Genomic DNA, 25464 nt, shown 5'->3' with positions numbered 1-25464 from the left:
AGCCCAATGCGGGGCTTGATCCCAGGACCCTGAGATCATGACCTGAGCTGAAGGCAGAGGCTTAACCCACTGAGCCACCCAGGCGCCCCTTGGCTACCTGTTCTTGATCTCTAGATAGATCTTCTCTATCAGACACAGTATTTTTCACAGTTTCATTTGCCCCCTAATATTCTTTCTATTTATTTATTTATTTATTTATTTATTTATTTATTTAATTTGACAGGCAGAGAGAGAGGAAGGGAAGCAGAGAGCCTGATGCAGGGCTCGATCCAGGACCCTGGGATCATGGCCTGAGCCAAAGGCAGAGGCTTAACCCACTGAGCCACCCAGGTGCCCTGCCCCTAATTTTCATATTAGTTTCATTTTTCTGTGCCTTTGTTGTCTTCAGTCATTCATGTTGAAGACTTCCCTCAAATATCTGGTGGTCCCTGGCTGTGCATTCATAATTTTAGGAGTAAGGCACCAAACACTGATTAGAAATGGAGTCTATTAATTGATGGGCTTCTTTGTTCCTTGATTGAGCCGCAAGCCAACATTTTTATTGAGGAACTGCCAAATGTCCCTATCAGTAATGCTTTTCTCTAGGGAGGCTTGGCTTCTCCAGGAACATATCTTCCAATCTCAGTCTCCTCTCCCCACTGCCTGCGCCCCTGTGGTTGAGACCTGCTTGCCAGGATTCTGGGAGCCAGGCAGGAAAAGGGTCCAAGGGATCACAGCCATGAAATATACTTTCCCTCGTGCCCTGCTCCCCAGTCGTTCCCATCTTTTTGCACCTACTATCCCCCAGTCCAGAGTTCTCTAATTACATTAGCAAACTTCCATCTCCCACAGGAAAATACTGATTTTCCACCAGGTTTCCTTGCTTCTAACCCTTATATTATCTCCAGCATCTGCAGAAGCTGGTGCTATAGTTTCTGAGCCTTCCCAGTCTCGTGGGTCCTCATATCCACAGCCACTCTTAGGCATCCCTTCCCCACACTGCTAAGCCAGGTGCCTCTCATTCACCCATTTCTATGTATCTTAGGTTAAGTCATTGGTGGAGCATAATTCCCTCGAGGATGGGGTTTTTCTGTGTTTTGGAAAGATTTCTGAAGAAGGAAAGGACTTGTGGGCAGAAAGTTCTCTAAGATGGTGTCTTAGAACCAGAAGTCACATGGCTCACTTTCCGTTGCTGGCGTTCTTTGGCTGCTTTTTAGTGTTTAATATTGGTCTCCTTTATATTGTAATTAGTTGGGGACAGGACTTGCCCCCACACTGGGTTGTAAGGTCTCTGAAAGGATTCAGTGAATCTTGGTCATTTTTATGTAACTTGCGAGGGACTGCCGTGATACATTTTTATTTAATTGGATCTCGACACCTTCTCTGAAGGTGTAAACTTGTTTCCATGTAGTAGGTTGACAACCATTCACGGCCCTCTCTTTCTGCTCCACCTGCCAACTGTTCTGCAGCCAACCGTGGATTCTCCATTGGGATTGGTGATGTCACACCTGGTCAGGGACTACTGAAGGCCAAGTATGAGTTGCTGAATGCTGGCTATAAAAAATGTGACGAGTACATCGAAGCCCTGAACACAGGCAAGCTGCAGCAGCAGCCCGGCTGCACTGCTGAGGAGACTCTGGAGGTGCGTCGGGCTCTTCGGCTGGGTTAGCCACGTGGTCCCTGTGGGTCTGTGCTGCGGGCCTGAAGAGTCAGTAGCAGAGGGGAAGGGGACGTCAGCACAGTGTGGCTTTAGCCCCAGGTCAGCTCTCTGCTCCTTGGGTGTGTGCTCATTCATTTAATGAGGGGAGGACTCTCAACTAGATCCTTTATATCCCCTGCGGCTGTCTCGGTCCTCAGTGGGGCCATCAGCTCACTCTGACCACATGGAGCCACTCTTGCCCCAGCATCACACTTTGACCCCTGCTGTAACTGGTACTCCAGTGTTTCTGCCCTTTCTGTTTCTAGCATCTTTCCAGTAGAAACTGGCAACCATAGCTCTTTAAATGAATGATCTGATGGGACTCCTGGCTGGCTCAGTCGGTAGAGCACACGACTCCTGATCTCCGGGTTGTAGGTTTGAGCGCCACGTTGGGTGTAGAGATTACTTAAGCATTAAATCTTCAAAAAATAAAAATCAACAGATGTACTTCGAAAGAGACTTGGACACAGAAGAGGGAAAATTCATGTCCGAGAGTCACATGCCTGTCTCCTGCTCCTGTCCCCTTTGAAACTAGGTTAGCTGAGAACTTGACCAGCAGGTGTCAGAATCAGAATGACCACCAGCCTCTGTGAGCCCGACATTCTCTCTCAGGCAGCCAGTATCAGCAGTCTGACTGCACTGGGATTTTGCCTGGCTCTCCTGCCTTTCCTATAGCCCCTAGCTTTTAACTCACCTAAGTGTGCGAGAACAGATAAACAGTAAGAAATTTTCTGATGGAAGGAATTTTTTGTGAACTAGGAAGAAAGAAGAGTTGTAGGCCCTATTCACCATTAGCTCATTCTTAAAACTGAGTCCGGAGAGAGACACGCAGGTTTCTCTCTGACTTCCCTGGAAAGTAACTTGGGCCTTCAGCAGCACTTGGCTTTTGTGGAACCTGACTCCTCCCTGATTCAGCACCCTAAACTGTGAGTTGATAAAGGACAGCCTGTGGAAGAGCTCAAAGACTAGAATATTCTTGTAGAGACACCTTCCCACACACTCTTAATTTTGGGAATTCACATTTGTGCTTGGAAAGTAAAAAACGAGAGGTAAATTCTATAACTAGTACAAGCAGTTCTCCTTCACTATATGCTACGTGTTAGCTTATACTTCGTAAGTTTATTTAAGCGGATGTGGATGCATACGGTAACATACATACAGACGTATTATACTGTAGGGCGCTCGCTTTGCACAGGGCCATTCGCGTTCTACCTTATGGGCCATTTAAAGGATTTAAAAAATAAGGATTTTTCAAGGTTTTGTTGCTTATCAGTTTTACCTTAAGCACTGATTTTAGAACCTTGTGGAAGATGTGGGTCTTTATAGATAAGGCATTTTGGTCTTCAAAGGCTTAGAAACCCTACTTGGAAATATGACCTCTGGCTTAAATTTTTTCAAATTCCCTTAAATGTCAGATTGAATGTTGGTAGTTGGTAGAGCCCCCACGCACCTCTCTATCCACCCCGCCAGGCTCTGATCCTGAAGGAGCTGTCTGTGATCCGAGACCATGCCGGCAGCGCCTGCCTCCGGGAACTGGACAAGAGCAATAGCCCGCTCACCATGGCTCTGTGCGGCTCCAAAGGTGAGCGCATCGCGGGCTGCCGTGGCCATAGTATTCTCTGTGTGGGCTGGCCGGGGTTGTGCCAGCAAATGTATGCATCACAACTTCAGACCTGCTGTTTATAAGGGGATAGCTTTTTAAATCACATGTACAGAAAGAGACTTAATTGTCTGCACTGCAATAATTTAACTCCTCTGGAGGAACTTGTATAATATGTATTGATTTAAGAGCTCAAGGATGCTTTAAGGAAACTTGATCTTATTTAAAAAAAAAAAAAAAAAACCTTTCTGAACTAATATACTTAATGCAATAGCAAAACACTTACATTTCATAGTTATTTAGGACCTGCGTTAAGTTTCATGGTACTGCACTCACATTCAAAAACTCCATGCTTTTATTCCTTTAAATTCTTTTTTAGCAGAATAAAGTCCAACTTTGCTGCCTTTCCCCTCAGTTCCCCTCAGTATTCTACTTCTTGCTCCTGGTACACACACATGCCCCCCACTTTCCCATTCCTTTGTCTTTCCTTCCCACTCTTCCACTTACTTTGGAATTCCTCTCCTTGTCCTTTCATGTCCAAATCGTAGTGTCCTGCCACAGTTCAGCCCAGTTGTAGCATCACCTACAAGTCTTTCCTCCAGTCCCAAAGTGCTAACTCCCTACTGAGCTCTGCCCACCCTCCTTCTGCTTTTGTTCTGTTACCGAGGGCTCTACCTTGTGCTATTCTCATTCTGGTTCTTACTGTCCCTAGACTGGGAGCCTGCTATGTCATGGTCCTGTTTTATCCCACAGATCTGCTCATGCTTCAGTTAATGTGATTTTGGTAAACGAGTATTATATTCCTGACCTGTTTTCCCAGGTTCTTTCATTAACATATCGCAGATGATTGCCTGTGTGGGACAGCAGGCCATCAGTGGCTCTCGAGTGCCAGATGGCTTTGAAAACAGGTCCTTGCCTCACTTTGAAAAACACTCAAAGGTAAGTGTAGTGGCTCAGGCAGAACTTTGAAGGGCAACCGATGGCACAGGAGGAACGGAAGCACGTGCCACCAGCTGAGGAGCCCCTAGAGGAGGGGTTGTGAGGCCAGGGCTGCTCAGGGGTCTACCCTCTTCATCCCCAACAGAGTCATGTAGGAGCCTTGTAAGACTCTCAGCTATAAAACTGGAAGATCGACACCCACTCCTGTTTTCTCTCCAAGGAGGAGGATTTCAGGGTCCTATTGAGCTTACATTCAATAATCAGAATATAAAGTTGCCTCATGCATGATCAATCTGTATGCTTATTTGGGGGGCACTGACATCAAAGTACGGTGATTTTAAAATAGTGATGATAGGAACCACACCAAAACAGCCGGCAAATTCCAGATTCTCCTCTTGAGTTCTCAAACTCAGTTTTTTGGTTTATGTATTTTTGAGAGAGAGCGAGCCTGTGCGTGTGCATGGAAGCAGAGGGAGAGTGGCAGAAGGAGAAAGAGAATCTTAAGCAGGCTCTACCCCCAGCACAGAGCCTGACACAGGGCTCGATCTCACACCTGAGATCATGACCTGAACAGAGATCATGACCTGAGCCAAAATTAAGAGGCAGATACTAACTGACTGAGCCACCCAGGTGCCCCTCAAGCTCAGTTTTTAAATGACTTCTTAATTTCATTGGCTTTGTGGTTTGAGCGCTGATATAAGCAAAGATAGACAAATCTGTACTGGGCTTTTTCTGGAACTCAGGGGCAGACAACTATTAAATCTAGTTGAGGAACTTAAGAGTAGATTTGGTTACTCAGATTCTGTATTTAGAGTCAGCTCTTATTCCCATTAAAGCGCAGATGCCCCAGCTGTTCCTGTCCCATGGGACTGCAGGGTTTCTGTCCAGCCCTTCCTAGGGAGACAGGATTGCTGTCCTAAGAGTGTATAGGTACTAGCTGTATCCAAACAGCCCCAGGAACATTTTAGGGTCTCTGCCCAAGATCAGAATTCACTAGAAGTTAGACAGCCAAGTGGTCATTGGAATGATGCCTGCTGTGCATGTCAAGCTCAGAGTTCTAAGGGAGCCTGACGAGTTTGGAGGAGAAGCTAGGAGTGTCCCAACTTTACTTGGTCCACTTGTCTGCCACTGGCACCAGCACCAGCCCTGACTGGGACCTCGCCCTTGCTTGCCTCTGGAAAGAATAGTTTATGCCAAGTTATTCCTCCTTTAGGAAAGCGCTTATAAAGTCTCCCCCTTCATAAGAGTGCACTGACTGGGTATTTATAGTCTAAAGGTGGGGCATTTTGTGATTTGAATGGGTTTTAAAGTTGTGGACCTTGAAGGTTTTTTTGTCTGATTCTTCTTCTCTTCCCCCCCCCCCCACCCCCCACCGCCTCTCTTTAGCTCCCAGCTGCCAAAGGCTTTGTGGCCAATAGCTTTTATTCCGGTTTGACTCCAACTGAGTTTTTCTTCCACACAATGGCTGGCCGGGAAGGTCTCGTTGACACAGCCGTAAAGACCGCTGAAACAGGGTACATGCAGGTAATTCAAAGAAATGTAGGCCATTTGCGGCCGAGCAGTACAGGGTTCTAAGGGTTTTAACTGCTGAGTGTTTACGTATTTTGTACATGAGCTGTAATTTATCGAGTCCTAGAATTAAAAAGGAAAACTTGAGAAATTCAGGCGCCATAGAAATAAATAGCCTAGCAAGGTAATGTGTTCCCTTCATCTGTGTACCTCGAGTGAACTAGATGAGGCCAGAACTACACACACCAAAGCTCTGCAGAGAACATACTTGGAAGTGCATCCGGGGACACAGCATTGAGCCACACTGGGCCTCTGTGTCCTAATACGTGAAGACGGGGATGATAGTACCTCCCGATCACTGAGAGGACTCTGCTTCTCACATGGCAACTATTTGTGTAACCCGTTATTAGGATAATTTTAACTGACGCTGAGAACTTACTCCAGTGCCGGCAGAGGCCTTGGCCACTTGGAGGGATGGCTCTTTCTCCATTGTTTGCACAGTTCCAAGATAATAGGCTTAGGGGGCCAGAGTGAAACTGGAGGGTTTCGTAATGCCTGAGCTTCTCCAGCCATGGTACAAAATACCCTGGATGGCAGAGGAGAGAAAATACATCCCGACTTTGTTCTTCCACAAGACCACAAGCAGAGGATTTCTTTTCATTCTCTAATTATCATTTTCTATTCTGTCCTCTATGATCTGTGTTTGCTTTTACATTTTTTCAATATTTTTGTTTCCTCATAACACCAGATGAAGTTAAATCTCCCAGTTGTGGGCCATGCCCGCACTGTGGCTTTGTGTCCCCTCTCTCCCTGCTGTGTACCCCAGTTTGAGAAGCACAGCCCTTTGCAGGCTGGGAGAGCAGACTGATAAGGGATGTGGCTGAGGGAGCCAGAGCAAACAAGGCTGAGGGTGGGATCAGACTCGAGTCAGTAGGCAGCTGTGTCCATACGCTCTCCTGCACGTGCGTATCCTCATCGTTCTACTTCCCTTCTCATTATCTTTGGGTGGGAAATTGCCCTTCAGTTTTGGAGTGTGCTGCTTTTGTCAGAAACCCAACAGACTGTGAAATGCTTTTCACCACTCTTGCCACAATGTCTTTTGACTTTATTTTCTGACTTTACCTTTTTGAGGTAGAAAGTATGACTTTCCCGGAGCACTGTGTTAACCTAGGACAAATTTATTCTGGCATGAGGGATTTTTGTTCTGAAGTTGCCTGGAGGAAGATTTCGCTCTCTTTAATTCACTGAGCCACCTTCCTGTTGCTAGCTGGAGTGCTCCGCTGGTGGAAGGTTCTCCCTAAGCAGATTTGAGAAATGGCTGCTGCCTGCTGGTTCAGACACAATGCTGTCCCTGTTCTCTCTTCTTCCCCCTGTGTCCCAGAAGAGGGCCTGCACCTGATCCTCTGTAATTCATATTAAAGTCCACAGGGGTCCTGGATTAAGTTGTGTTTAGAAATGCAAAACTGTTGCATTAATTTATACTTTAGGGAGAAAGAGAGGGAAGGCAAAACAGCCTAGGAAAACAGCTAGTGTTTGCAGAGTCCTTTGGGGGTGATGGGGCTTAAATTGCATGTACTCAAAAGTACACTAGGGTACGTGAGGTTGGAGCATATTCTAAATCCCCCTGCACAGGCTGTTGGGCCACTTTGAGCTTGTTGTTCTGAGTGTCAGGGGACACTTTAAAAAAAAAAAAAAAATTTTTTTTTTTTTTAAGCTCTTATTTATTTGGCAGAAAGATCACAAGTAGGTGGAGAGGCAGGCAGAGAGAGGGGGAAGCAGGCTCCCCGCTGAACAGAGAGCCCGATGCAGGGCTCGATCCCAGGACCCTGAGATCATGACTTGAGCCGAAGGCAGAGGCTTAACCCACTGAGCCACCCAGGCACCCCTAAAAGATTTCTGATAAAATGTTTTAACTGATGAAAAGTACTAGTAACCTTGAAACTTAGTGTGCAGATTCCATCCTCTATACATGTGACTGGTCTTCTGAAAGCAACTGAGGGTTTGTTTCCTCTCTTTCTTTTCCTTCAGAGAAGGCTTGTCAAGTCCCTTGAAGATCTTTGCTCGCAGTATGATCTGACTGTCCGAAGCTCTACGGGTGACATTATCCAGTTCATTTACGGGGGAGATGGCTTGGATCCTGCAGCTATGGAGGGAAAAGATGAACCATTAGAGTTCAAAAGAGTTCTGGACAATATCAAAGTAAGATTTAGCATTATATCCGGGGTTAGAATGTTTCTGAGAATGTGTTCTTAGAATGCAGGTGTCCTCTGAAGTTTCACACACAGTTAATGCCTCAGTTATTTCTACCCAGCTACCGGGTTAGTATTTTTCTTCTTGTGTGCTCTGCTTAATTTTCCCAAATATTAAGGGAAAATATTTTTTCAGTTTCAAAGCCTAGCACTGGTAGTGATTGAATGCACAGAAGAGGACTTTGGGTTTCTCTCTGTCTAGTGCAGCATGTCACACTCCACTGTCAAAAGCTGTGGGTGTTGAGAAGAAAGTTTACTTTAAATTTTTACTACAACATATTTTAACTGGGGGTATAATTTAGAACAACCTTTTCAGAAGATAGTTTGACAATAGTGATCTGAATTTAAATGTGGGTGTCTTTTGACCCAGTAGTTCCACTTACAGAAATTTGCCTTATGGAAATGATCTAAATGTGCCCAGAGTGTTTTTCCAGCATCATTTATAGTAAAGGCAACCATCAGTAAAGTATAGATCAGATACATAGTGATTTGCCCATATGTTAGGGTAATATGCAGCCATTAAAACTTTGGGGAAATCCCACAAGCCTAGGGATGGGATTTTTCACTTCTGAAGTGTTTGGGTTTTTTTAAAACAACAATATATATTTTTAATACAAATCTGGGATGGGGTGAAGATTGAGGAGTAATGGAACAATACCCAGTATTCCCTAAGTCTAAGTCTGTGTGGGATGGAGTGGGGTTATCCTCTTTTCACCTTCACACTAAAGGTAGAATGTAAAATACGTTTTGAAAGAAAACAAAAAATCACAAGTTGATAAAAGTTCACGCTGAGAGTAGTCATTTTGTCTCTTACAAATTCTTTCACTTAATACTGCCCCCCACCCTTGGTCGCCCCCATACACATCACACTATCTCCTTTCGATACTCGAGGCAGTCTTCCCGTGTCAGAGTGAGCCTGCGCTAAGTAAAAATGAGCTGGTCCTGACCACTGAATCAATCATGAAGAAGACTGAGTTCCTCTGCTGCCAGGACAGCTTTCTGCAGGTGAGTTCTGCTCCCAGGGGGTAGCGGGGGTGGGGGGCGGGCAGCTTGGCCATCACCAAGAGATGGTTGGCACAGGTTGGGAAGGAGGACATTAAGAGTATTTCTTTGTTAAAAATTTTAGGATTGGGGTGCCTGTATGACTCAACCGTATGCCTTTGTCTCAGGTCATGATCCCAGGGTCCTGGGAATGAGCCCCACATCAGGCACCCTGCTCAGCAGGAAGCCTGCTTCTCCCTCTCCCTCTGCCTGCTGCTCTGCCTACTTGAGCTCTCTATCTCTCTGTCAAATAAATAAATATTCTATTTTTAAAAAAAATTCAGGATTGGCCCAGGCAAAATTTCACCAGCCAACATATAAAGAATTTATGTCATGACCTTAGTGTATGTCTCTCACCTGAGTGTCTCCCTGCTAGAAAAATATTCCTTTAGAGAACTGATTTTTTTTAACCGTGTCCCTATCAACCCATTTATCTACTTCCCCATCTTGAGGGACCAGCTCTTTCCACAGTCGTTGTGAATCCCTAGTGATTTTTTCCTAGTGGTGTGTTTACTTTTTCTTTTTCAAAGATTTAATTTGTGGGGCGCCTGAGTTGCTCAGTGGGTTAAAGCCTCTGCCTTCAGCTCAGGTCATGATCCCAGGGTCCTGGGATTGAGCCCCGCATTGGGCTCTCTGCTCACTGGGGAGCCTGCTTCCTTTCTTCTCTCTCGGCCTGCCTCTCTGCCTACTTGTGATCTCTGTCTGTCAAATAAATAAATAAATAAGTAAATTAAAAAAAAAAAAAAAAAAAGATTTAATTTGTAAGTAATCTCCACACCAACACAGGGTTGGTTGGAACCCAAAGTCACCTGCTCTACCCACTGAGCTGACCAAGCGCCCCTAGTGGTGATGTTTTAAATTGCTCTTCCTGTTACCATAGTGTGGATCCGAAGTTCATTGAGTTAGCCAGCCGCCTCCTTCCAGGGAGCTGTTACCATGATAGCCTCTTAACGTTTTTTGTTTGTTTGTTTAAAGATTATTTATTTACTTATTTATTTGACACAGAGAGTGAGATCACAAGTAGGCAGAGAAAGAGGAGGGAAGCTGGCCCCCTGGTGAGCAGAGAGCCTGATCGAGCAGAGGGCTCGATCTCAGGACCCTGAGATCATGACCTGAGCCGAAAGAAGAGGCTTAACCCACTGAGCCACCCCAACAACCCCTCTCTTAGGGTTTTTTAGTTTGTTGGTTTTTTTGTTTTTTTAATTTCACTGACCTGCTCAGGCAGCTCCTTCCTGTTTATAATCATGGCTACAATCAAAAGCAAAGGGATACAAAAACCAGTAAATGGTTCCCTTTGTGTACCGACTGGTGACTCAAATGCAGCACAGGATTGTCTGGAATCTGTCCCTTTCAATATATCAGAAATGACAGCAGTAAAGTGAAACTTAAATGTTTTAGTTAAGGAAACTCTTGACTCTTTTTATATATTGACTCTTTTATATGTTAAGGTGGGAAAAAGAGACTCTTCCAGATTTTAATAAGTTTAAAATCCAGAGTATGACTAGGCTGAGTGCCTTTTGTTTTGTCTTTTTACCTTTTTTTTTTTTAAGACTTTTATTTATTTATTTGACACACAGAGAAAGATCACAAGTAGGCAGAGAGGCAGGCGGGAGGGGCAGGGAAGCAGGCTCCCTGCTGAGCAGAGCCTGAAGTGGGGCTCCATCCCAGGACCTGAGATCATGACCTGAGCTGAAGGCAGAGGCTTAACCCACTGAGCCACCCAGGCGCCCTTACTCTTCTTTTTTAACACATTAGAATTGTGATTTTGTTTTTATATATGATTATATTCACTTTCTTACTTTTTTGTTTATCCTCAAAGACCTTAACTGAGACAGGCTATGAGAAATATAACGAGGTACTGCACTGAGCATGCTGGGAATGCTGAGCATTAGGGGTGAAGTCTGCAGCAGTGCGGCTGTCGGCCAGCCCCAGACTCGACAGGCTTCCGCCCCACTTCCGGCACACGTGGCTTCCTGTTCATCACTCTGGCTCCCTTCTTGCCTTTGACAGGATTTAATGGGTGCCCACCCCCTGACCCGCAGTGTGTGCTTCCTCAGTGAGCACTCCTTCTAGCCCTCAATATGTGTCACACACCTCAAAGATGACTAAATGTGTCTATACCCTCTAGGGGCTCACCACCTAATGAACTCAGGTCCAAAATGACGGGCCAGAACAGATGTGTCTGAGCCCCTCATGTGTTCTCCAGCCCCAGCCTGTGCTGAAGCTGAGGCCCGCCAGAGGCCGCTGCCTGTGCTTGCAGATGTACTGTGGAGTGAGTGTGAGAACGTAACTGCTGGTTAACCGTGTGATTAATTGCCTGCCAGTTGCCATGTTGTGAGTCCCTTTTAGTATGCATGGGTTGATTCAGCTGAACTCTTAGTAGCTTATTTCAGTTTTCATTTCTACAAAGTGAATTTTTTGTGGGGGGGGGGGTTTAAACCTAACTTTGAGAAAATCCACCTTAACTTTTGTGTAAGGAAAATCGTTCCTTTCAGCAAAGCCACTGGAAGCATGTCCATTTGGGTGGTAGCTGAAAGACCTCCTTTCCAATTCCCCTAAGCTGAGGAATGGTTTTAGGTGCGTGTTCTTTTACTCATGTGTGCAGAGTTCCTCAGATGAAAATGCCCTGGGTCTGCTCAGCCTTCAGCTCCCTCTGTGGTTTCGCTGAGCCAGCAGTGGGGCAGCCTTGACCAGCTGCCGATCAGCAGCTTGCCCTAAAGAACACAGCCACAGCTAGATGCGTAGGCTGGGGGAGGAAATCACCAATGTCAAAGAGGCTCTGCACTGAATGGCACAGAGGGAAGATGAGGCAGCAGCAACTAAGAGTGCCTGTGTTGAGCAGAGCCATGCAGGAATGATTGTCCCACTGCCCCCTGTAGTCTAGGTCCCCCCTCTGGTTTGCAGTCACTGACTACCTGAAAATATGGTCTCCATCTCACAATCAGTAAGTAAACCCGGAGAGCTTTTTTTTAAGGAGAGTTTCTTGAAAACTTTTAAGATCCTATAAATTAGCGAAAGTCCTTTCCTTTGTGGAATAACAGTGGAAAGGCACAATACCCCTCTCATATTACACACTTTCTCAAGGAGAAGGAAGAGAGTTGGCCCACAAGCGCAGTCATCACAAGAAAGCTACGTTCATGAGCAAGGGATAGAATATGATGGACCTCAGGTAGCCCTTTGGTTAGCTGAGCTCCAAGGAAACATCAATCGCCAGTGGGCAAGGATGACATTACAGAACCCCCTGCCCAAGAGAAGATTTCAGAGAAAGCATCTGACTTTAGGGAAAGGCCTTCCACCTTGGCCAAGCCTGTGACCTCCCTGAGCCCATCAGTGCCCTCTGCTCTAGAGTGATGGGGTTGATGCATTGCCGCCTCACGGGGAGGGCTCACCCTGCCAGGTAGCAGCTGGCTGGGAACGGCCCATGAGCCTTGGACCATTTGTATATTAAAAGTTAAGGCTACTTAAAATACGAACATTGAGAATTAGGGTTTTTGCTTTCAGGAAACATAGTAACTAGGTGGTCTGTGCTAGGTGGTCTGTGGGAGGCTAAGGAGACTTATTATTGCAAGGTTAAGGTAGAACTGGGTTCTGGTAAGTTTTAAGCTCTATGTGAATACCCATAGGGTTTTATTTTTGCAAGACTAGGCCGCTGGTTCCATCTGCTTTAAAATATTTATTTCACACAAAACAGGTATTTTCAGCTATGAAATATAGATGGAGTAGACTTTGGGTAGGGGATTATGTTGGTCTTCTACTTGTGGTCCCTCAACCTGCCTTGGAATCAAGAAATAGGACTTCCCAAAGCTTTGCAGCCATGATGGTATTCCCTCCACCCTTGAACTGCCTCCGTGTTTGGATCTGCCCTCAGCCAGCCACACAGAGTAGCTGGGTACCTGCACTGACATTCAAGAGTGACAGTTAAGCTCTCTGCCACTGTTATTTGTCCAAACTCAATGAGGGAAAATACATTTCCAGGGGGGCTACTGAGGCAAAATGCAGTCTAGCCACTCTTTCCCATATTCTCAAAAAACACCCCTGAATCAGACTAGAGTGGCTGATGGCCAGCCCCCAGGCCTGTGTCACAGTGGCCTCTGGAAGATTGCTGTCAGTGCATGGCGTGTGCCCTCCACTCACCTGGGAAGTACTCTTAGAGTCGGTCCCACAGTGCTTGACACATGAGGCCCCGGGAGCAAGGCTTTGATGGGCGGAGCTCTCTAAAGCCCATCACCTCCTCCGTAAATCCTCCTTGAGTGCTGGCTGATCCTGGTTCTAGATCCTGGCTCCAGGGGTGACTGCAGGGCTGGTCTGTGTCAGAGATACACCACAAATTATAAAACAGATAAGTTTTACCCCCTTGAGTGATTACGAGAAAATGTAGGTCTGTGGCCTCTAGCCCTGCCCTGTGCTTCCTCCACATGATGGCCTTGTCACCTTCCTTGCTCCATATAGCCCCCATCTGGGGCCTAGAGTGCTACTCTGCAATGCAGAGGGGCCCACAGACACCCTGATGTTTCATTCCCAGCCTGGTTTCCCAGAATCCTTACCAAGTCCTGATTGTTGGGAAGGGCAAGTAAGACTGGGGGTGGGGGTGATGCAGAGGTGAGGGTCAGAGAAAGAAAGAGAAGCAGGGATTCGGGAGTGTCTTCTTTGAAATGAAGGCAAGCCGAAACCATGTGTTTGAGATGTGTATGGCATCTACAAGGCTATGCCTTAGCTGGTACTTCAGTTGACACTAACTTCAGAAGAAAGCCTCAAAAATAAGCCTGTTTAAAAACTGCGAGTTTATAAGTTCTAGCCGTTCTAAGCTGGGAGGATGGGAGGATGCAGGCAACAGGTATGCCCGGAGAGCAGAGAAGGTGGCTGCGTCAGCCTCTCCTGCCGTGGCTCTCACTGGCTATGCAGGCGGCTGCGTGGAAAGGGCAGAGAGGGTGTCATGAACCATCGTGAGGCTGGTGGGCTCATCACACTGCCGAAGTTTGTAAAACAAACTGCCATACAAATGCACAACTGATGTTTGCTGTGTAATCTTTCAGGAAATAAAAAATTTCGTCAAGGGCGTTTCTGAGAAGATCAAGAAGACCAGAGATAAATATGGCATCAACGACAATGGCACCACAGAGGTAGCGCTCAACTTCCGCAACGGGCTCTGGTGCCCTCATGGGCTCAGGTCCCACAGCCTGACCCCTCACTTGGTTTCTGTCCCTCCAGCCCCGTGTGTTGTACCAGTTGGACCGGATCACTCCCACCCAAATTGAAAAGTTCCTGGAGACCTGTAGGGACAAGTACATGAGGTACAGATGCTAATTTGCTTAGACTGTGGGGCAGGCGCATGGGGCTCCTGTCCTTCCTGTTGCCCACTGCATTTCCAGTGCCAGCATGCGACCAGGTTCCATCACCTCTTCTTAGGGGCTCCAGTTGGGAGGCAGGCTGGATGTTCCAAGATGCGGAAATAATTGCAAAGGCATTTCTGAGTGTCTTTACCCCATGGAGTCACTCCCAGTATGCTTTGTGGGTGCCAGCTACACTGTCTACTGTTGGCACCGTTTGTTAGCAGAGCTCTTGGATCTTCTCCAGACCATCGATGTTTGGGCCCAGTCACTGCAAGCGGACCACAAGTAGCCACACAGCGTTCACTTCCATTATCGGGCCCCTCGGACTGTGGCACCGCCACCCGACTCCCCTGTCTACACCTCTGGCTGATCCATGCCAGGTTCTTCCCGTCAAAGCACGGCCTGGCTCATAGCATACTCCCTCCTGACCCTGACAACACCTGCATTTTTTTCTGTTGAAAAGAGATAATCAGAAGCCTCTTCCCAACAGTTTTGCTGGACTCTTCTTCCATACTCTTACCTTCTAGGGCGCAGATGGAGCCAGGTTCTGCGGTGGGTGCGCTGTGTGCCCAGAGCATTGGCGAGCCAGGCACCCAGATGACCCTGAAGACTTTCCACTTTGCGGGCGTGGCTTCCATGAACATCACTCTGGGTGTGCCCCGGATCAAAGAGATCATCAATGCTTCCAAGGCTATCAGGTGCTTCCCTCCACCTCCCTTCTGTTCTGCTGCCTGTCGTGTCCTTCTCTAACTATGCCTGGTACTCTAGTGGGCGGTATTGTCAGCTCTGGTGGCATGCTTGCCTTCATCAGATCCGGATTGTTTAAAAACCCAATTGAGAAAAAGATAAGTGGAAACTGGATATAGTCACAAGTGAGGCAGTCGTTCTTTGTGGCCACAAGTCACATGAAAGAAGGAAACAAACAAAAAAATGACTGGAAAGACTGTATAAATATGTCTGTGTCAATTTAAATTTCAGATGTTATTCCCAGCCTAAGCTTGACTGGTGAGTCTGTCACTTGAGCTGTGGCCACAGTCTGTGACTTCGTGGTAGGATTTATAGGTCATCTGAGACCAGAAAAGATAGAACTACGTTACCGTGCATTCTGCGACCTCATGATGATTCACCAGTGATCTGCATCCTCCAGGGTGATGACAGATAGCATCCAATGAGGGAGCACAGCACTGCATTCTAGAGCAGCACTGCTGGGCGTCCAGGGTGGCAGGAGCTCTACTGCTGCTCCGACTGCTCTGGTCTCCCAGGAGTGCATGGCCAGGGGACACCAGCCAGGACAGGGAAGGCAGAAAAGCTGGGAGCGAGTGATTGGCAGGTGTCAACCTGGAGAGGGGGTGATGTGGGTGGGACGGAGCGGTGGCGGAAGCTCTGATACAGGAGCGTTAAGTGTCAGTATAGAATTGAAATAACTATCTGCTAGGACCAGAGAGGAAGAGGTTGGTTCACTTGGTCAGGAAGAATGTTCCGAAAACCGTCTCATTCACTGATGGAGTCGGTTGCACTTGAGTTCTAAACAGAGACAGTCTGGATAAGAATGTGAAGCCTCCAGTGAGTGCTTCAGAAATTGCAGCTGGTTTTAGCACTAGGATTCCTATAGTGCCTCGGCCTCCCCGTGGGCTCCTTCCTGGGCTGTAACCGCTGCCCCTGCCTTCTCTCAGTACCCCGATCATCACGGCACAGCTGGATAAGGACGACGACGCAGACTACGCTCGCCTCGTGAAGGGCAGAATCGAGAAAACCCTCTTGGGAGAGGTAAGAAATCCGTCTTGGTGACAAGAGCACTTGGAGCAGCAGTGTGGCAAGCACGCACATGTAAACTCCGGTTGTGGTGGGCCTTCTAATCAGTGGGGCCATGCTGTCCTGGGTCCCTCAAAATGAGCAGCGTGTGCTCTTTGAAAGGGGGAGAGTGACTGTGTAATGTTCTGATCTTCTGACACGATAGATTTCAGAGTATATTGAAGAAGTGTTTCTTCCGGATGATTGCTTTATCCTCGTCAAGCTCTCCCTGGAACGGATCAGACTTCTGAGACTAGAAGTGAGTCATGTCATTAAATGTGGGTAGGAGGTCATCCTCTGTGAGTCCTAGGATGGGCGCTGATCGCCGAGCAGGAGCTCACCAGGCGTGAGAAGCATCGAGGAGGCGAGGCTTTGTTGGGTTTCTGTTCTAGAAGGGTCTGTCGTACCTTCCCATTCTCTCTCTCTGAACCTGACCCTGGCACACACATTCTCACCTAAAGACACACAGGAATTTGTGAGGCCACGATAGCCGTTTGCTGTGACACAGTATTAGAGGGTCTGGCAGGAATGTAAGGCCACCTGTATCTTACTCATGTGTGGGCCCCAGCATGGCGCCTGGCTGGCTCTGCCAATGTTTTTGGCTGGATGGACTAGTCTGGCTTAGTATTACTGGTGTTCACGGTCAGGTAAAGATCGAGAGATTGTCAGCCTTTCTCACAGAGCAGCTGAGGCAGGGGAGCAAACTGAGTAACTTTCTGGCACTTTCCTCTTCCTCTCAAGGAGTTAGCACCCATCCTGGCCACATTGTGTCTCAGCCCATTCTCTCAAGTATCAAGTTCATGTTGCCCAGAGACTGTGATTCCAGAATTGAGCAGTCAGGTCTCCAGGCTGTAGGCTTCTCTGGCCTACCTCTGGCCACATGCCTTGTGACTCTTGAACCAGGGCTGAGTTGCATCCAGGCATGTGACCCGTGAGCAGCTGTGGTGAGGTCAGGTGAAGGGGAGGCTTCAGTAACACAAATTGTCCTGCTCTCCAGCCCCCTGCCTCCTGGAGCCACCTCAGAGCCTGTGTGTGTTACTGTGAATGCAGCATGCATTTTCAGTGGGGACGAAAGTTGGTTTAGGGTGGGGGGAGATTGTGAAGAAAGTCTCCTCTGTTTATAAGTAAAGTAGACATACTTATGCAGTACATAAGTAAATATACAATATGTCGCATGTTAGGATTTTATGGTGAGGAATAAGAGTAAGGGAAAAATGAGGCTTATCAGGGGGCAGTGATGGAAAAAGGCCAAGAAACACTGGAATCAAAGCCTCCAACCCTGTCAGTAATATCCTGGGTGGGCGGTCCGTGTCTGGTCACCTTGCAGGTGAACGCTGAGACCGTGCGCTACTCCATCTGCATGTCCAAGCTCCGCGTGAAGCCTGGCGACGTGGCTGTTCACGGCGAGGCTGTGGTGTGTGTCACCCCCAGAGAGAACAGCAAGAGCTCCATGTACTATGTGCTGCAGTTCCTGAAAGAGGATCTCCCCAAGGTGAGACAGAAGTTCCCTCTTGGAGGCCCCACCCAGCCTAATGCCTGGACATTTGTACATGGAGAGACTGTGTTTACTTGTGGCCCAAATCTCAGGTGTCAGGAAATCTGAGGACTGTATCACTACAGAGACTGAGAGGGATGCCCATTTCTTCTTTCTTGCCACATCCCCCTGTAATCAGGTGTTTCCCACCGTTGCCCAGCCACACAAATCCTACCGTTAGATGCCTGTGTGTTCTGCGGTGAAACTGATGTAGACTGAGGCATGGCCGCCTGAACTGGTGCTTTCTCCCTAAGCCCTAACAACACACGGGCACTTTTAGGTTTGTTATGTTCCCGATAAACCCCACCGAGAAGCAGGGCTGGTCAAGGTGACAACCCAGGCATGACGTTCCCAGTTCTCACAGCCATGTGATTTCAGAGGCTACCAGGATGGGGGCAGGGGGGCGGTCGTGGGGCCTGCTGGGCCTTGAGCCTTCTGTGTCTCTGAGTCCAGGTGGTGGTACAGGGCATCCCGGAGGTTTCCAGAGCTGTCATCCACATCGACGAGCAGAGCGGAAAGGAGAAGTACAAGCTCCTGGTGGAGGGTGATAACCTGCGGGCAGTCATGGCCACCCATGGTGTGAAGGGCACCCGCACCACCTCCAATAACACCTATGAGGTACCATTCATGCCCCGAGTCACCTCAGGGTTGCCCAGCACACCGGTGTGACAAATGCTACTGTTTTCTCTGGGTCTGCACGAAAGATTGCCCAGCAGCCTGTTTCTGGCAGAGAGCCTAGAGTGTGCCGGGAAGCCGCTGAGCAGAGGAAGATGTGGGGAGGACTTGGGCTGGCGTGTCAGAAGAGGCTGCTTGCACTCAGCCTGGCTCTCTATAGGTGGAGAAAACACTGGGCATCGAAGCTGCCCGGACAACGATCATCAACGAAATCCAGTACACGATGGTCAACCACGGCATGAGCATCGACAGGAGGCATGTGATGCTGCTCTCTGACCTGATGACCTATAAGGTTCGTGGGTGGGCATGGCACACCAGCCGACTCGCAGCTGCCTGGAGAACACACGGCTGTAATGACTGCTGCAGAAAGAAAACAGGATGTCTCCACTGCTCAAAGACCAAAGCATGGGGTTGGGCTGGGTGTTCTGGTGAAACTCTGGTATGAAACTTGCAGCCTGGTGACAGGAGGTGGGGCATTACTATTTTTGTCCTTATTAGAAATGTTATCCTAGAGCAAAACCAGCCATTGCCAAAAGCCCAGGGATTTCCATGGCAAACCAAGGTGTTTATTTCCTATTGAACCCATTCCTCACATTTCTGTAGCCATTTCCAGGTAAAGGATAAGTTACCATGATCTGAAGGGGAGGCTAGGTGGGAAATGAGGTTGGTCGTTTTCTTTCTCTTTTTCTACAAAATGTATCCATTCCCCATAGTAGTACACATGCCTCGTAGCAGTGCCATAAGGTTTTCATGGTGCCTCCCCATAGGAACCTGTCCCTGATGACAGAGCAGATCGACAAATGACCTGTTCCTCCTCCCTGTAGTAAAGGCTGTCACTTTTAAGTCTTGCCTCCTGGTCTTACTCTCTCCGCACATACTGTGTTATGTACTTGCAGTGAATAGTGGGCCTGTGGGTTTTTTTCCTATTTCGTGTAACTTCTTGCCTATTTTTCCATGTCACATAGTTTTTATAAATACACTTTTTTTTTTTAAGATTTTATTTATTCATTTGAGAGAACACAAGCACGGGGAGAGGCAGAGGGACAAGGAGACACAGACTCCCCACTGAGTGGGAAGCCCAGTGTGGGGCTCCATCCCAGGAACTGGATAGAGATTGTGACCTGAGCTAAAGGCAGACACCCAGGGGTGTCTGGGTGGGTCAGTGGGTTAAAGCCTCTGCCTTTGGCTCAGGTCATGATCCCAGGGTCCTGGGATCAAGCCCCACATCAGGCTCTCTGCTCAGCGGGGAGCCTGCTTCCTCCTCTCTCTGCCTGCCTCTCTGCCTACTTGTGATCTCTGTCAAATAAATTAAAGTATTTAAAAAAAAAAAAAGATTCTTTAAAAATAAATAAGTGAATAATAAAGGCAGACACCCAACCATCTGAGTCACCCAAGAGCCCCATAAGTATACTTTTTTTTTTTTTAAGATTTTATTTATTTTTTTGACAGAAAGAGACATAGCAAAAGAGGGAACAGAAGCAGGGGGAGTGGGAGAGGGAGACGCGGGCTTCCCGCTGAGCAAGGAGCCCAATACGATGCTCAGTCCCAGGACCCTGAGATCATGACCTGAGCTAAAGGCAGACGCTTAATGACTGAGCCACCCAAGTGCCCCATGAATATACTTTTTTAATAATGGTGCAGTGTTTGCTTGAACGAAAGCGCCTAAATTCACTGAACTCTTTCCCTACTGTGAGGCTTTTAAATTATTTGAGTTTGGAATTCTTTGAGCCATAATAAACATCTTCAGAAGTACTCTCTTTTTTAAAAGTTGGATTTTTAGGGGCGCCTGGGTGGCTCAGTGGGTTAAGGCCTCTGCCTTCGGCTCGGGTCATGATCCCAGAGTCCTGGGATTGAGCCCCGCATCGGGCTCTCTGCTCCATGGAGAGCCTGCTTCCTTCTCTCTCTCTGCCTGCCTCTCTGCCTACTTGTGACCTGTCTGTCAAATAAATAAATAAAATCTTTAAAAAATACAAACAAACAAAAAAGTTGGATTTTTAATTCTAGCTCTCAGTTCATGACTCTTTGTTCCAACAGCATGTGGTTGGGAGTGTAAGGATCCCTGTTGTCAGTGACTGGTAGCCCTCAGGGGGATGCCGGTGGGACAGATTACAGTGAGGGTCCTGTCCTGACCCAAGACTGACTTGAACAGCTGCTTCACTGATTTGGGCTGACTCTGTTGAGGGGAGGAAGAGGGTGTGATTTGCTGTGGCCTTTTGTAAGTGGTGTGAGTACCACCCTGACTCCTTCTCCCCCAATGCAGGGTGAAGTCCTGGGCATTACGAGGTTTGGCCTGGCCAAGATGAAAGAAAGTGTGCTGATGCTGGCCTCCTTTGAGAAGACAGCTGACCATCTCTTTGATGCTGCCTACTTCGGGCAGAAGGACTCCGTGTGTGGTAGGTTTGGTGTTTCTAAGACTTTCATCAGAGGGCCTTTGTGGTTTATAGCTAAGACAGTGGCTGAAGATTCCCCTGAGGTGCGGAAACTGAGTAGGCAGAGCACTTATTTTTTAGACATAAAGTCACAGATCACGGAATTGGAAATGATATCTTTTATCTCCACATCCTGGCTGTGGCTCCCTGTATCCCCACTCATCTGCTAGAAGGCTTCTCTATCAGTACAGACAGCTTGTGGGGGCAAAGAAGAAAAGATCAACCCTGGGCACCAATGAGTGTTCTATACCTTAGAGATGCGGTGGGCCAGTATGATCCTGCCCCTCCTGTATGGTGCCAGGGCTGACACAAGGGAGCAGCGTCTAGTGGCCCTGCTGTCATGACCCCTGGGGAAGGAGAGCTGCCAGGCCCAGCACCTTGCATGCACTGAGCACAGCACGTCTATAAGGGACAGGTATTAAACCTTTGTACAAGTCACACAGGGAACTAGCTTACTGGCTGACGAGTCTCACCCTGCACCGGCCGCCTCCCCACAGCACCCAGCGCATCTCTGACGGCGGCCTGGGAGAGAAGGGCCTTGGCAGAGCTGTCACCATTGTACCTGCTGCCCGGCTGGCTCTTCCCTGGCTCCCTCACCACATGCCCGAGATGGGAGTCCGCGGGGGTGCTCAGTAGCTAGGCCAAGGTCACATACTCATCGGGCCCAAGCAGGGATTCCCAGCCTGGCTGCCATCCTTATCACCAGAGGTTGGCTTCCTCATGGCCATTTCCTGTCTCGTCTCCCAGTCTTACAAGGATTTGCCAAACAGGTACTGGTCAGGTGAGGCCTCGGGCAAGGCACATGCCGCTGCTTTGTTCCTAAGATTAACTCTTCTCTTTTCAAAAGGGACACAGGTTGCAGATAGAGGAAAAAGAAATTAATGTATCTTTTTTTCTTCTTTTTAAATACTTTATTTATTTGACAGAAATCACAACTAGGCAGAGAGGCAGGCAGAGAGAGAGGAGGAAGCAGGCTCCCCGTGGAGCAGAGAGCCCTATGCGGGGCTCAATCCCAGGACCCTGGGATCATGACCTGAGCCAAAGGCAGAGGCTTTAACCCACTGAGCCACCCAGGCGCCCCTTACTGTATCATTTTTTTTTTTTTAAGATTTTATTTATTTATTTGACAGAGAGAGATCATAAGTAGACAGAGAAGCAGGCAGAGAGAGAGGGAAGCAGGCTCCCTGCCGAGCAGAGAGCCCAATGCGGGGCTCGATCCCAGGACCCTGAGATCATGACCTGAGCCGAAGGCAGCGGCTTAATCCACTGAGCCACCCAGGCGCCCCCTTACTGTATCATTTTTTAAGATAAGTCAGAGGAAAGAAAAAGGGAGCAGAGATTGGGGCAGAAGAACAGGACAAGGCCAAGGCCAAAGTAAGAGTGAATGTGCTTGACAGTGGAATTAACAGCCAGTGCTGCGACCCTGCCATCGGGGTGCTGGGCCTTGCAGCCCCACACACTGCCACCTTGATGGTGGCGTGGCATGGTCACCCCATCCCCCACTGTGAAATCTTCTCCTTCCTCGCCCTTTACATTGTTGTTAGCTCAGAATCAGCCCTCAGTCCACGTTGGTCTTTAGCTTGGCAGTTTGTCTCTCTGGTCTCCTGATAGTACAAAGCCTGGAATAGAGTAGGCAAGCACTCAGCTTGTTACGGAACCAGAAGTCTGAGCGAAAGCTGGAGTGGAGTTCAGAGAAAGAATCTGCTCCATTGCCTTCCTCCTGTCTCTGCAGGGTCCTTGCCTTCCAAGTGTCTCCTATTAGGGCTGTGGGTTTCCAAGGCACAGGGGTGCTGGTAAGCTGTTAAGCCTGACCCAGCCTTGACCCCCGAGCATAGGGAACAAGTTTCTCCTGCTGTTTCCACAGGCACTTGTCTTTACCATCAGCCTGTTTGCTTTTCTTCTAGGCCCTAAACTGAGGAAACATTGGGTGGCAAAGTCAGTGTTCTGCGAGCATCATTCAGTATCCCTCTGTCTGAGTTTAGTGCTCTGGAAGGCGAGCCTACAGAACAGGTGTGGCCCAGACTGAGAGGAGAGCTGGGAGCCCACCTGTGTGGTGAAAAGCCATCTAATGCCCTGTCTGGTTGATTTCAGGAGTGTCTGAATGCATCATCATGGGGATCCCCATGAACATCGGAACTGGGCTCTTCAAGCTGCTACACAAGGCTGACAGGGACCCAAGCCCTCCCAGGAGACCCTTGATCTTCGACACAAACGAATTCCACATCCCCCTTGTCACATAGTTCAGGGAAGAGGAGACCATTCCTGACCTCGGCTCCTTGTCCTGTCTAGAAAGGGGTTGAGACTGGCAGCTGACCCAGAGAGGTTGTCCTCTCTGGGACAGTCCCTGATATCCCCACTGAGTAGGCCTCTACGTCTCCAGGAGCAGCTCACCCAGGACCCTGATCACACCACAGTGCCTGGTTAGGAGAACTGAGGTTTGTCTGTTTGAAACCCTAGCCTCACCAGGAGGCCCCAGCCAGGCATCTTTGCTCATTCTCAGCTCACTCTTCCAACCATCGGCTTTCAGAAGTATCCCACAATGATCCAGAGTCAGCTGTAAGGCCTAAGACCAGGGCCTGTTCTGGTTTTTCTGTTGCTCGGTCATGCTTGACTCTCTCAACATGTCCTACTCATGTAAATATCATCACTATTATTTATTTATTCAGTTTGAAGAATTTGGAGTTGTTGTTATTATTTTGGCTTTACTTTTGAAATTTGAAAGCAAGAGGCTATAGAAACCAAGAAAGCCAGCATTAGAGTATCACCGGAAAAACTGGTTAAGCAGATGGGACCGCCTAGGATTTGTAACTGAGCTAAAACCGTCATGAGGCCCAAGCTGCTCTGAAACATCTTTTACAGAGGCCTCCGGCCACCCCTTTGTTTTTGTTTTGTTTTTGTTTTGTTTTGTTTTTAAGATTTTATTTATTTATTTGACAGAGATCACAAGTAGGCAGAGAGGCAGGCAGAGAGAAAGGGGCAAGCAGGCTCCCTGCTGAGCAGAGAGCCTGATGCGGGGCTTGATCCCAGGACCTTGGGATCATGACCTGAGCTGAAGGCAGAGGCTTTAACCCACTGAGCCACCCAGGTGCCCTATACCCCATTGTTTTTGTCTACCTCTGGCCTCCATGGGTGGACCATGCCTTTGTGACAAGAGTGGGACCCATTCTTCATGGCTGATAGGAGTCTTGCCAGAGTTTGGAGCCGCAGTGGTGCGGTGGGGACTGTCAGTGTGCGTGGAGGTAATGGGGTGAAGCTGGTCCAGGTCCCTACATTGACTGGGCGGTGACCATACCCCCTGAGGTATCCATGCAGGGGCCCTGCCTCCCACAGCCACAGAGCAAGCAGGGCAGGTGCAGAGCTATGGGCTAAAAAGTGCCTGGGGGCAGAGGTGGAGTAATGCCCTTCTGGGTACAGGCAGGGGTGAAAGGTCCACCCAGATAGGAAGGGAGGAGGACCAGGTGGTGGTGGAGAGGGAGCTAGAGCTGGCAGTGTGCCCCATTTGGCAGTAGCAGGCTCCTAAAAGAGTAAATCTAACAACTGAGAGCACGTGTCAGGCCTGGAGGACCCCGCAAGGTTTGTGATGGGGTTTTGTGCAACAGAAGAAAGAAATGTACATAGCTTATCTGAGCAGAAGGGTTTTGCTGCCAGAGACTGTGATGCTTTGTACTGAATTTGCTCCATAAGATTGGGCCAAGGTCACAAGAGAAGTGGTATGGCTGCCGCTCACTACTCCCTCTGGAGAAGGTTCCGTGAAGCCTGCCCTTCCCTCTCCTATCCAGAGCCAAGTCCCACTGCCCTGCCTCTTCCTTCTTTGTCGGGGGCCTTGGAAAACCAAGGATGCTTAGTTGGGAGTGAGGTGATGGTGAAAATAGGACTTCAACCCTACCTTCTGGCTCCATGCACCTGGGAAGCTCTGCTTGTGAAGCGACATTGCTAATTTCTCTCTTCATATCCAGCCCCTGGAAGAAATAGCAGCGCAGACTAAAGAGATGTGAGTTTATTATTGAAGGAAAAGATGGTTTGGCTGATTAAAGAGGTGGATGCAGGGTGGGGAGGGAGTAGGGCAGGCACTCACAATTCAAGTTGTAGTACACAGAATCACACTTTGCTTCTTCGGACATCTCTAGCTGATTCCCGAAAGTTCTGAGTTAATGCTACTAAGGCACTTCATGTAACCATCAACTGTGGGGTCTGTCAGGATGAATGCTTTCTTTCGCATCCTGATGGGATCCTGAATCCAGAATTCTTTACCTGAACCTTTGGCTCTTCTGGTTTAAATTCTGTTAAAATTAGTTTGGCCCTGAGGACATGGCCCTGTACTCATGAGGTTGACTTAGGAAGTTCTCTTAAGGTGAAAAAGTCACTTTTCCATCTTCCACCCTCCCCCACATCCACTCCCCATATCTCTGAGCGAGCCTGGTTCCAACACAGATGAAGCCTGTTAACAGACTTACTCAGGGGTGACATCTGAAACCTCACCCCGGGCCTTGCTTCCTTCATACAACCAGCCAAGAGCCACAAAGTGCCACAACTGCTTCCCAAAAACCTGCCTGGGGAGTAAGCCTTGGGTCTGCTCAGATCCAGAACTGCAAGAAGACACGAGGGCCATGGGAGGGTGGACTCCCCAAGTGGGAGGGAGCACCAGCACCCGCCTTCCTCTGTGTGACATGTCTCTGAAGTGGGGAGGGG

At 48.3% G+C, this 25464-nt stretch overlaps 1 protein-coding gene across 1 annotated transcript in view; it reads left to right on the top strand.

The window, feature by feature from the left end:
- Positions 1 to 23739, top strand: part of POLR3A (RNA polymerase III subunit A) — a 49986-nt gene extending 26247 nt beyond the window's left edge. The window contains exons 16-31 of the mRNA XM_046027414.1: positions 1449 to 1621; positions 3149 to 3260; positions 4099 to 4217; positions 5604 to 5741; positions 7755 to 7925; positions 8867 to 8980; positions 14050 to 14136; positions 14225 to 14307; positions 14874 to 15044; positions 16020 to 16113; positions 16304 to 16396; positions 17465 to 17629; positions 18125 to 18289; positions 18507 to 18638; positions 20607 to 20739; positions 22867 to 23739. Coding sequence (XP_045883370.1) covers positions 1449 to 1621; positions 3149 to 3260; positions 4099 to 4217; positions 5604 to 5741; positions 7755 to 7925; positions 8867 to 8980; positions 14050 to 14136; positions 14225 to 14307; positions 14874 to 15044; positions 16020 to 16113; positions 16304 to 16396; positions 17465 to 17629; positions 18125 to 18289; positions 18507 to 18638; positions 20607 to 20739; positions 22867 to 23015 — 2099 coding nt within the window. The 3' untranslated portion in view covers positions 23016 to 23739. The remainder of the gene's footprint in view (positions 1 to 1448; positions 1622 to 3148; positions 3261 to 4098; positions 4218 to 5603; positions 5742 to 7754; positions 7926 to 8866; positions 8981 to 14049; positions 14137 to 14224; positions 14308 to 14873; positions 15045 to 16019; positions 16114 to 16303; positions 16397 to 17464; positions 17630 to 18124; positions 18290 to 18506; positions 18639 to 20606; positions 20740 to 22866) is intronic.
- The last annotated feature ends 1725 nt before the right edge of the window (positions 23740 to 25464 follow it).

Source organism: Meles meles, chromosome 13 (assembly GCF_922984935.1).
Source record: "Meles meles chromosome 13, mMelMel3.1 paternal haplotype, whole genome shotgun sequence".
NCBI lineage: Eukaryota > Metazoa > Chordata > Mammalia > Carnivora > Mustelidae > Meles > Meles meles.
The sequence above is the reverse complement of the archived record's forward strand: the minus strand, read 5'-3'. Positions and strand labels throughout refer to the sequence as shown.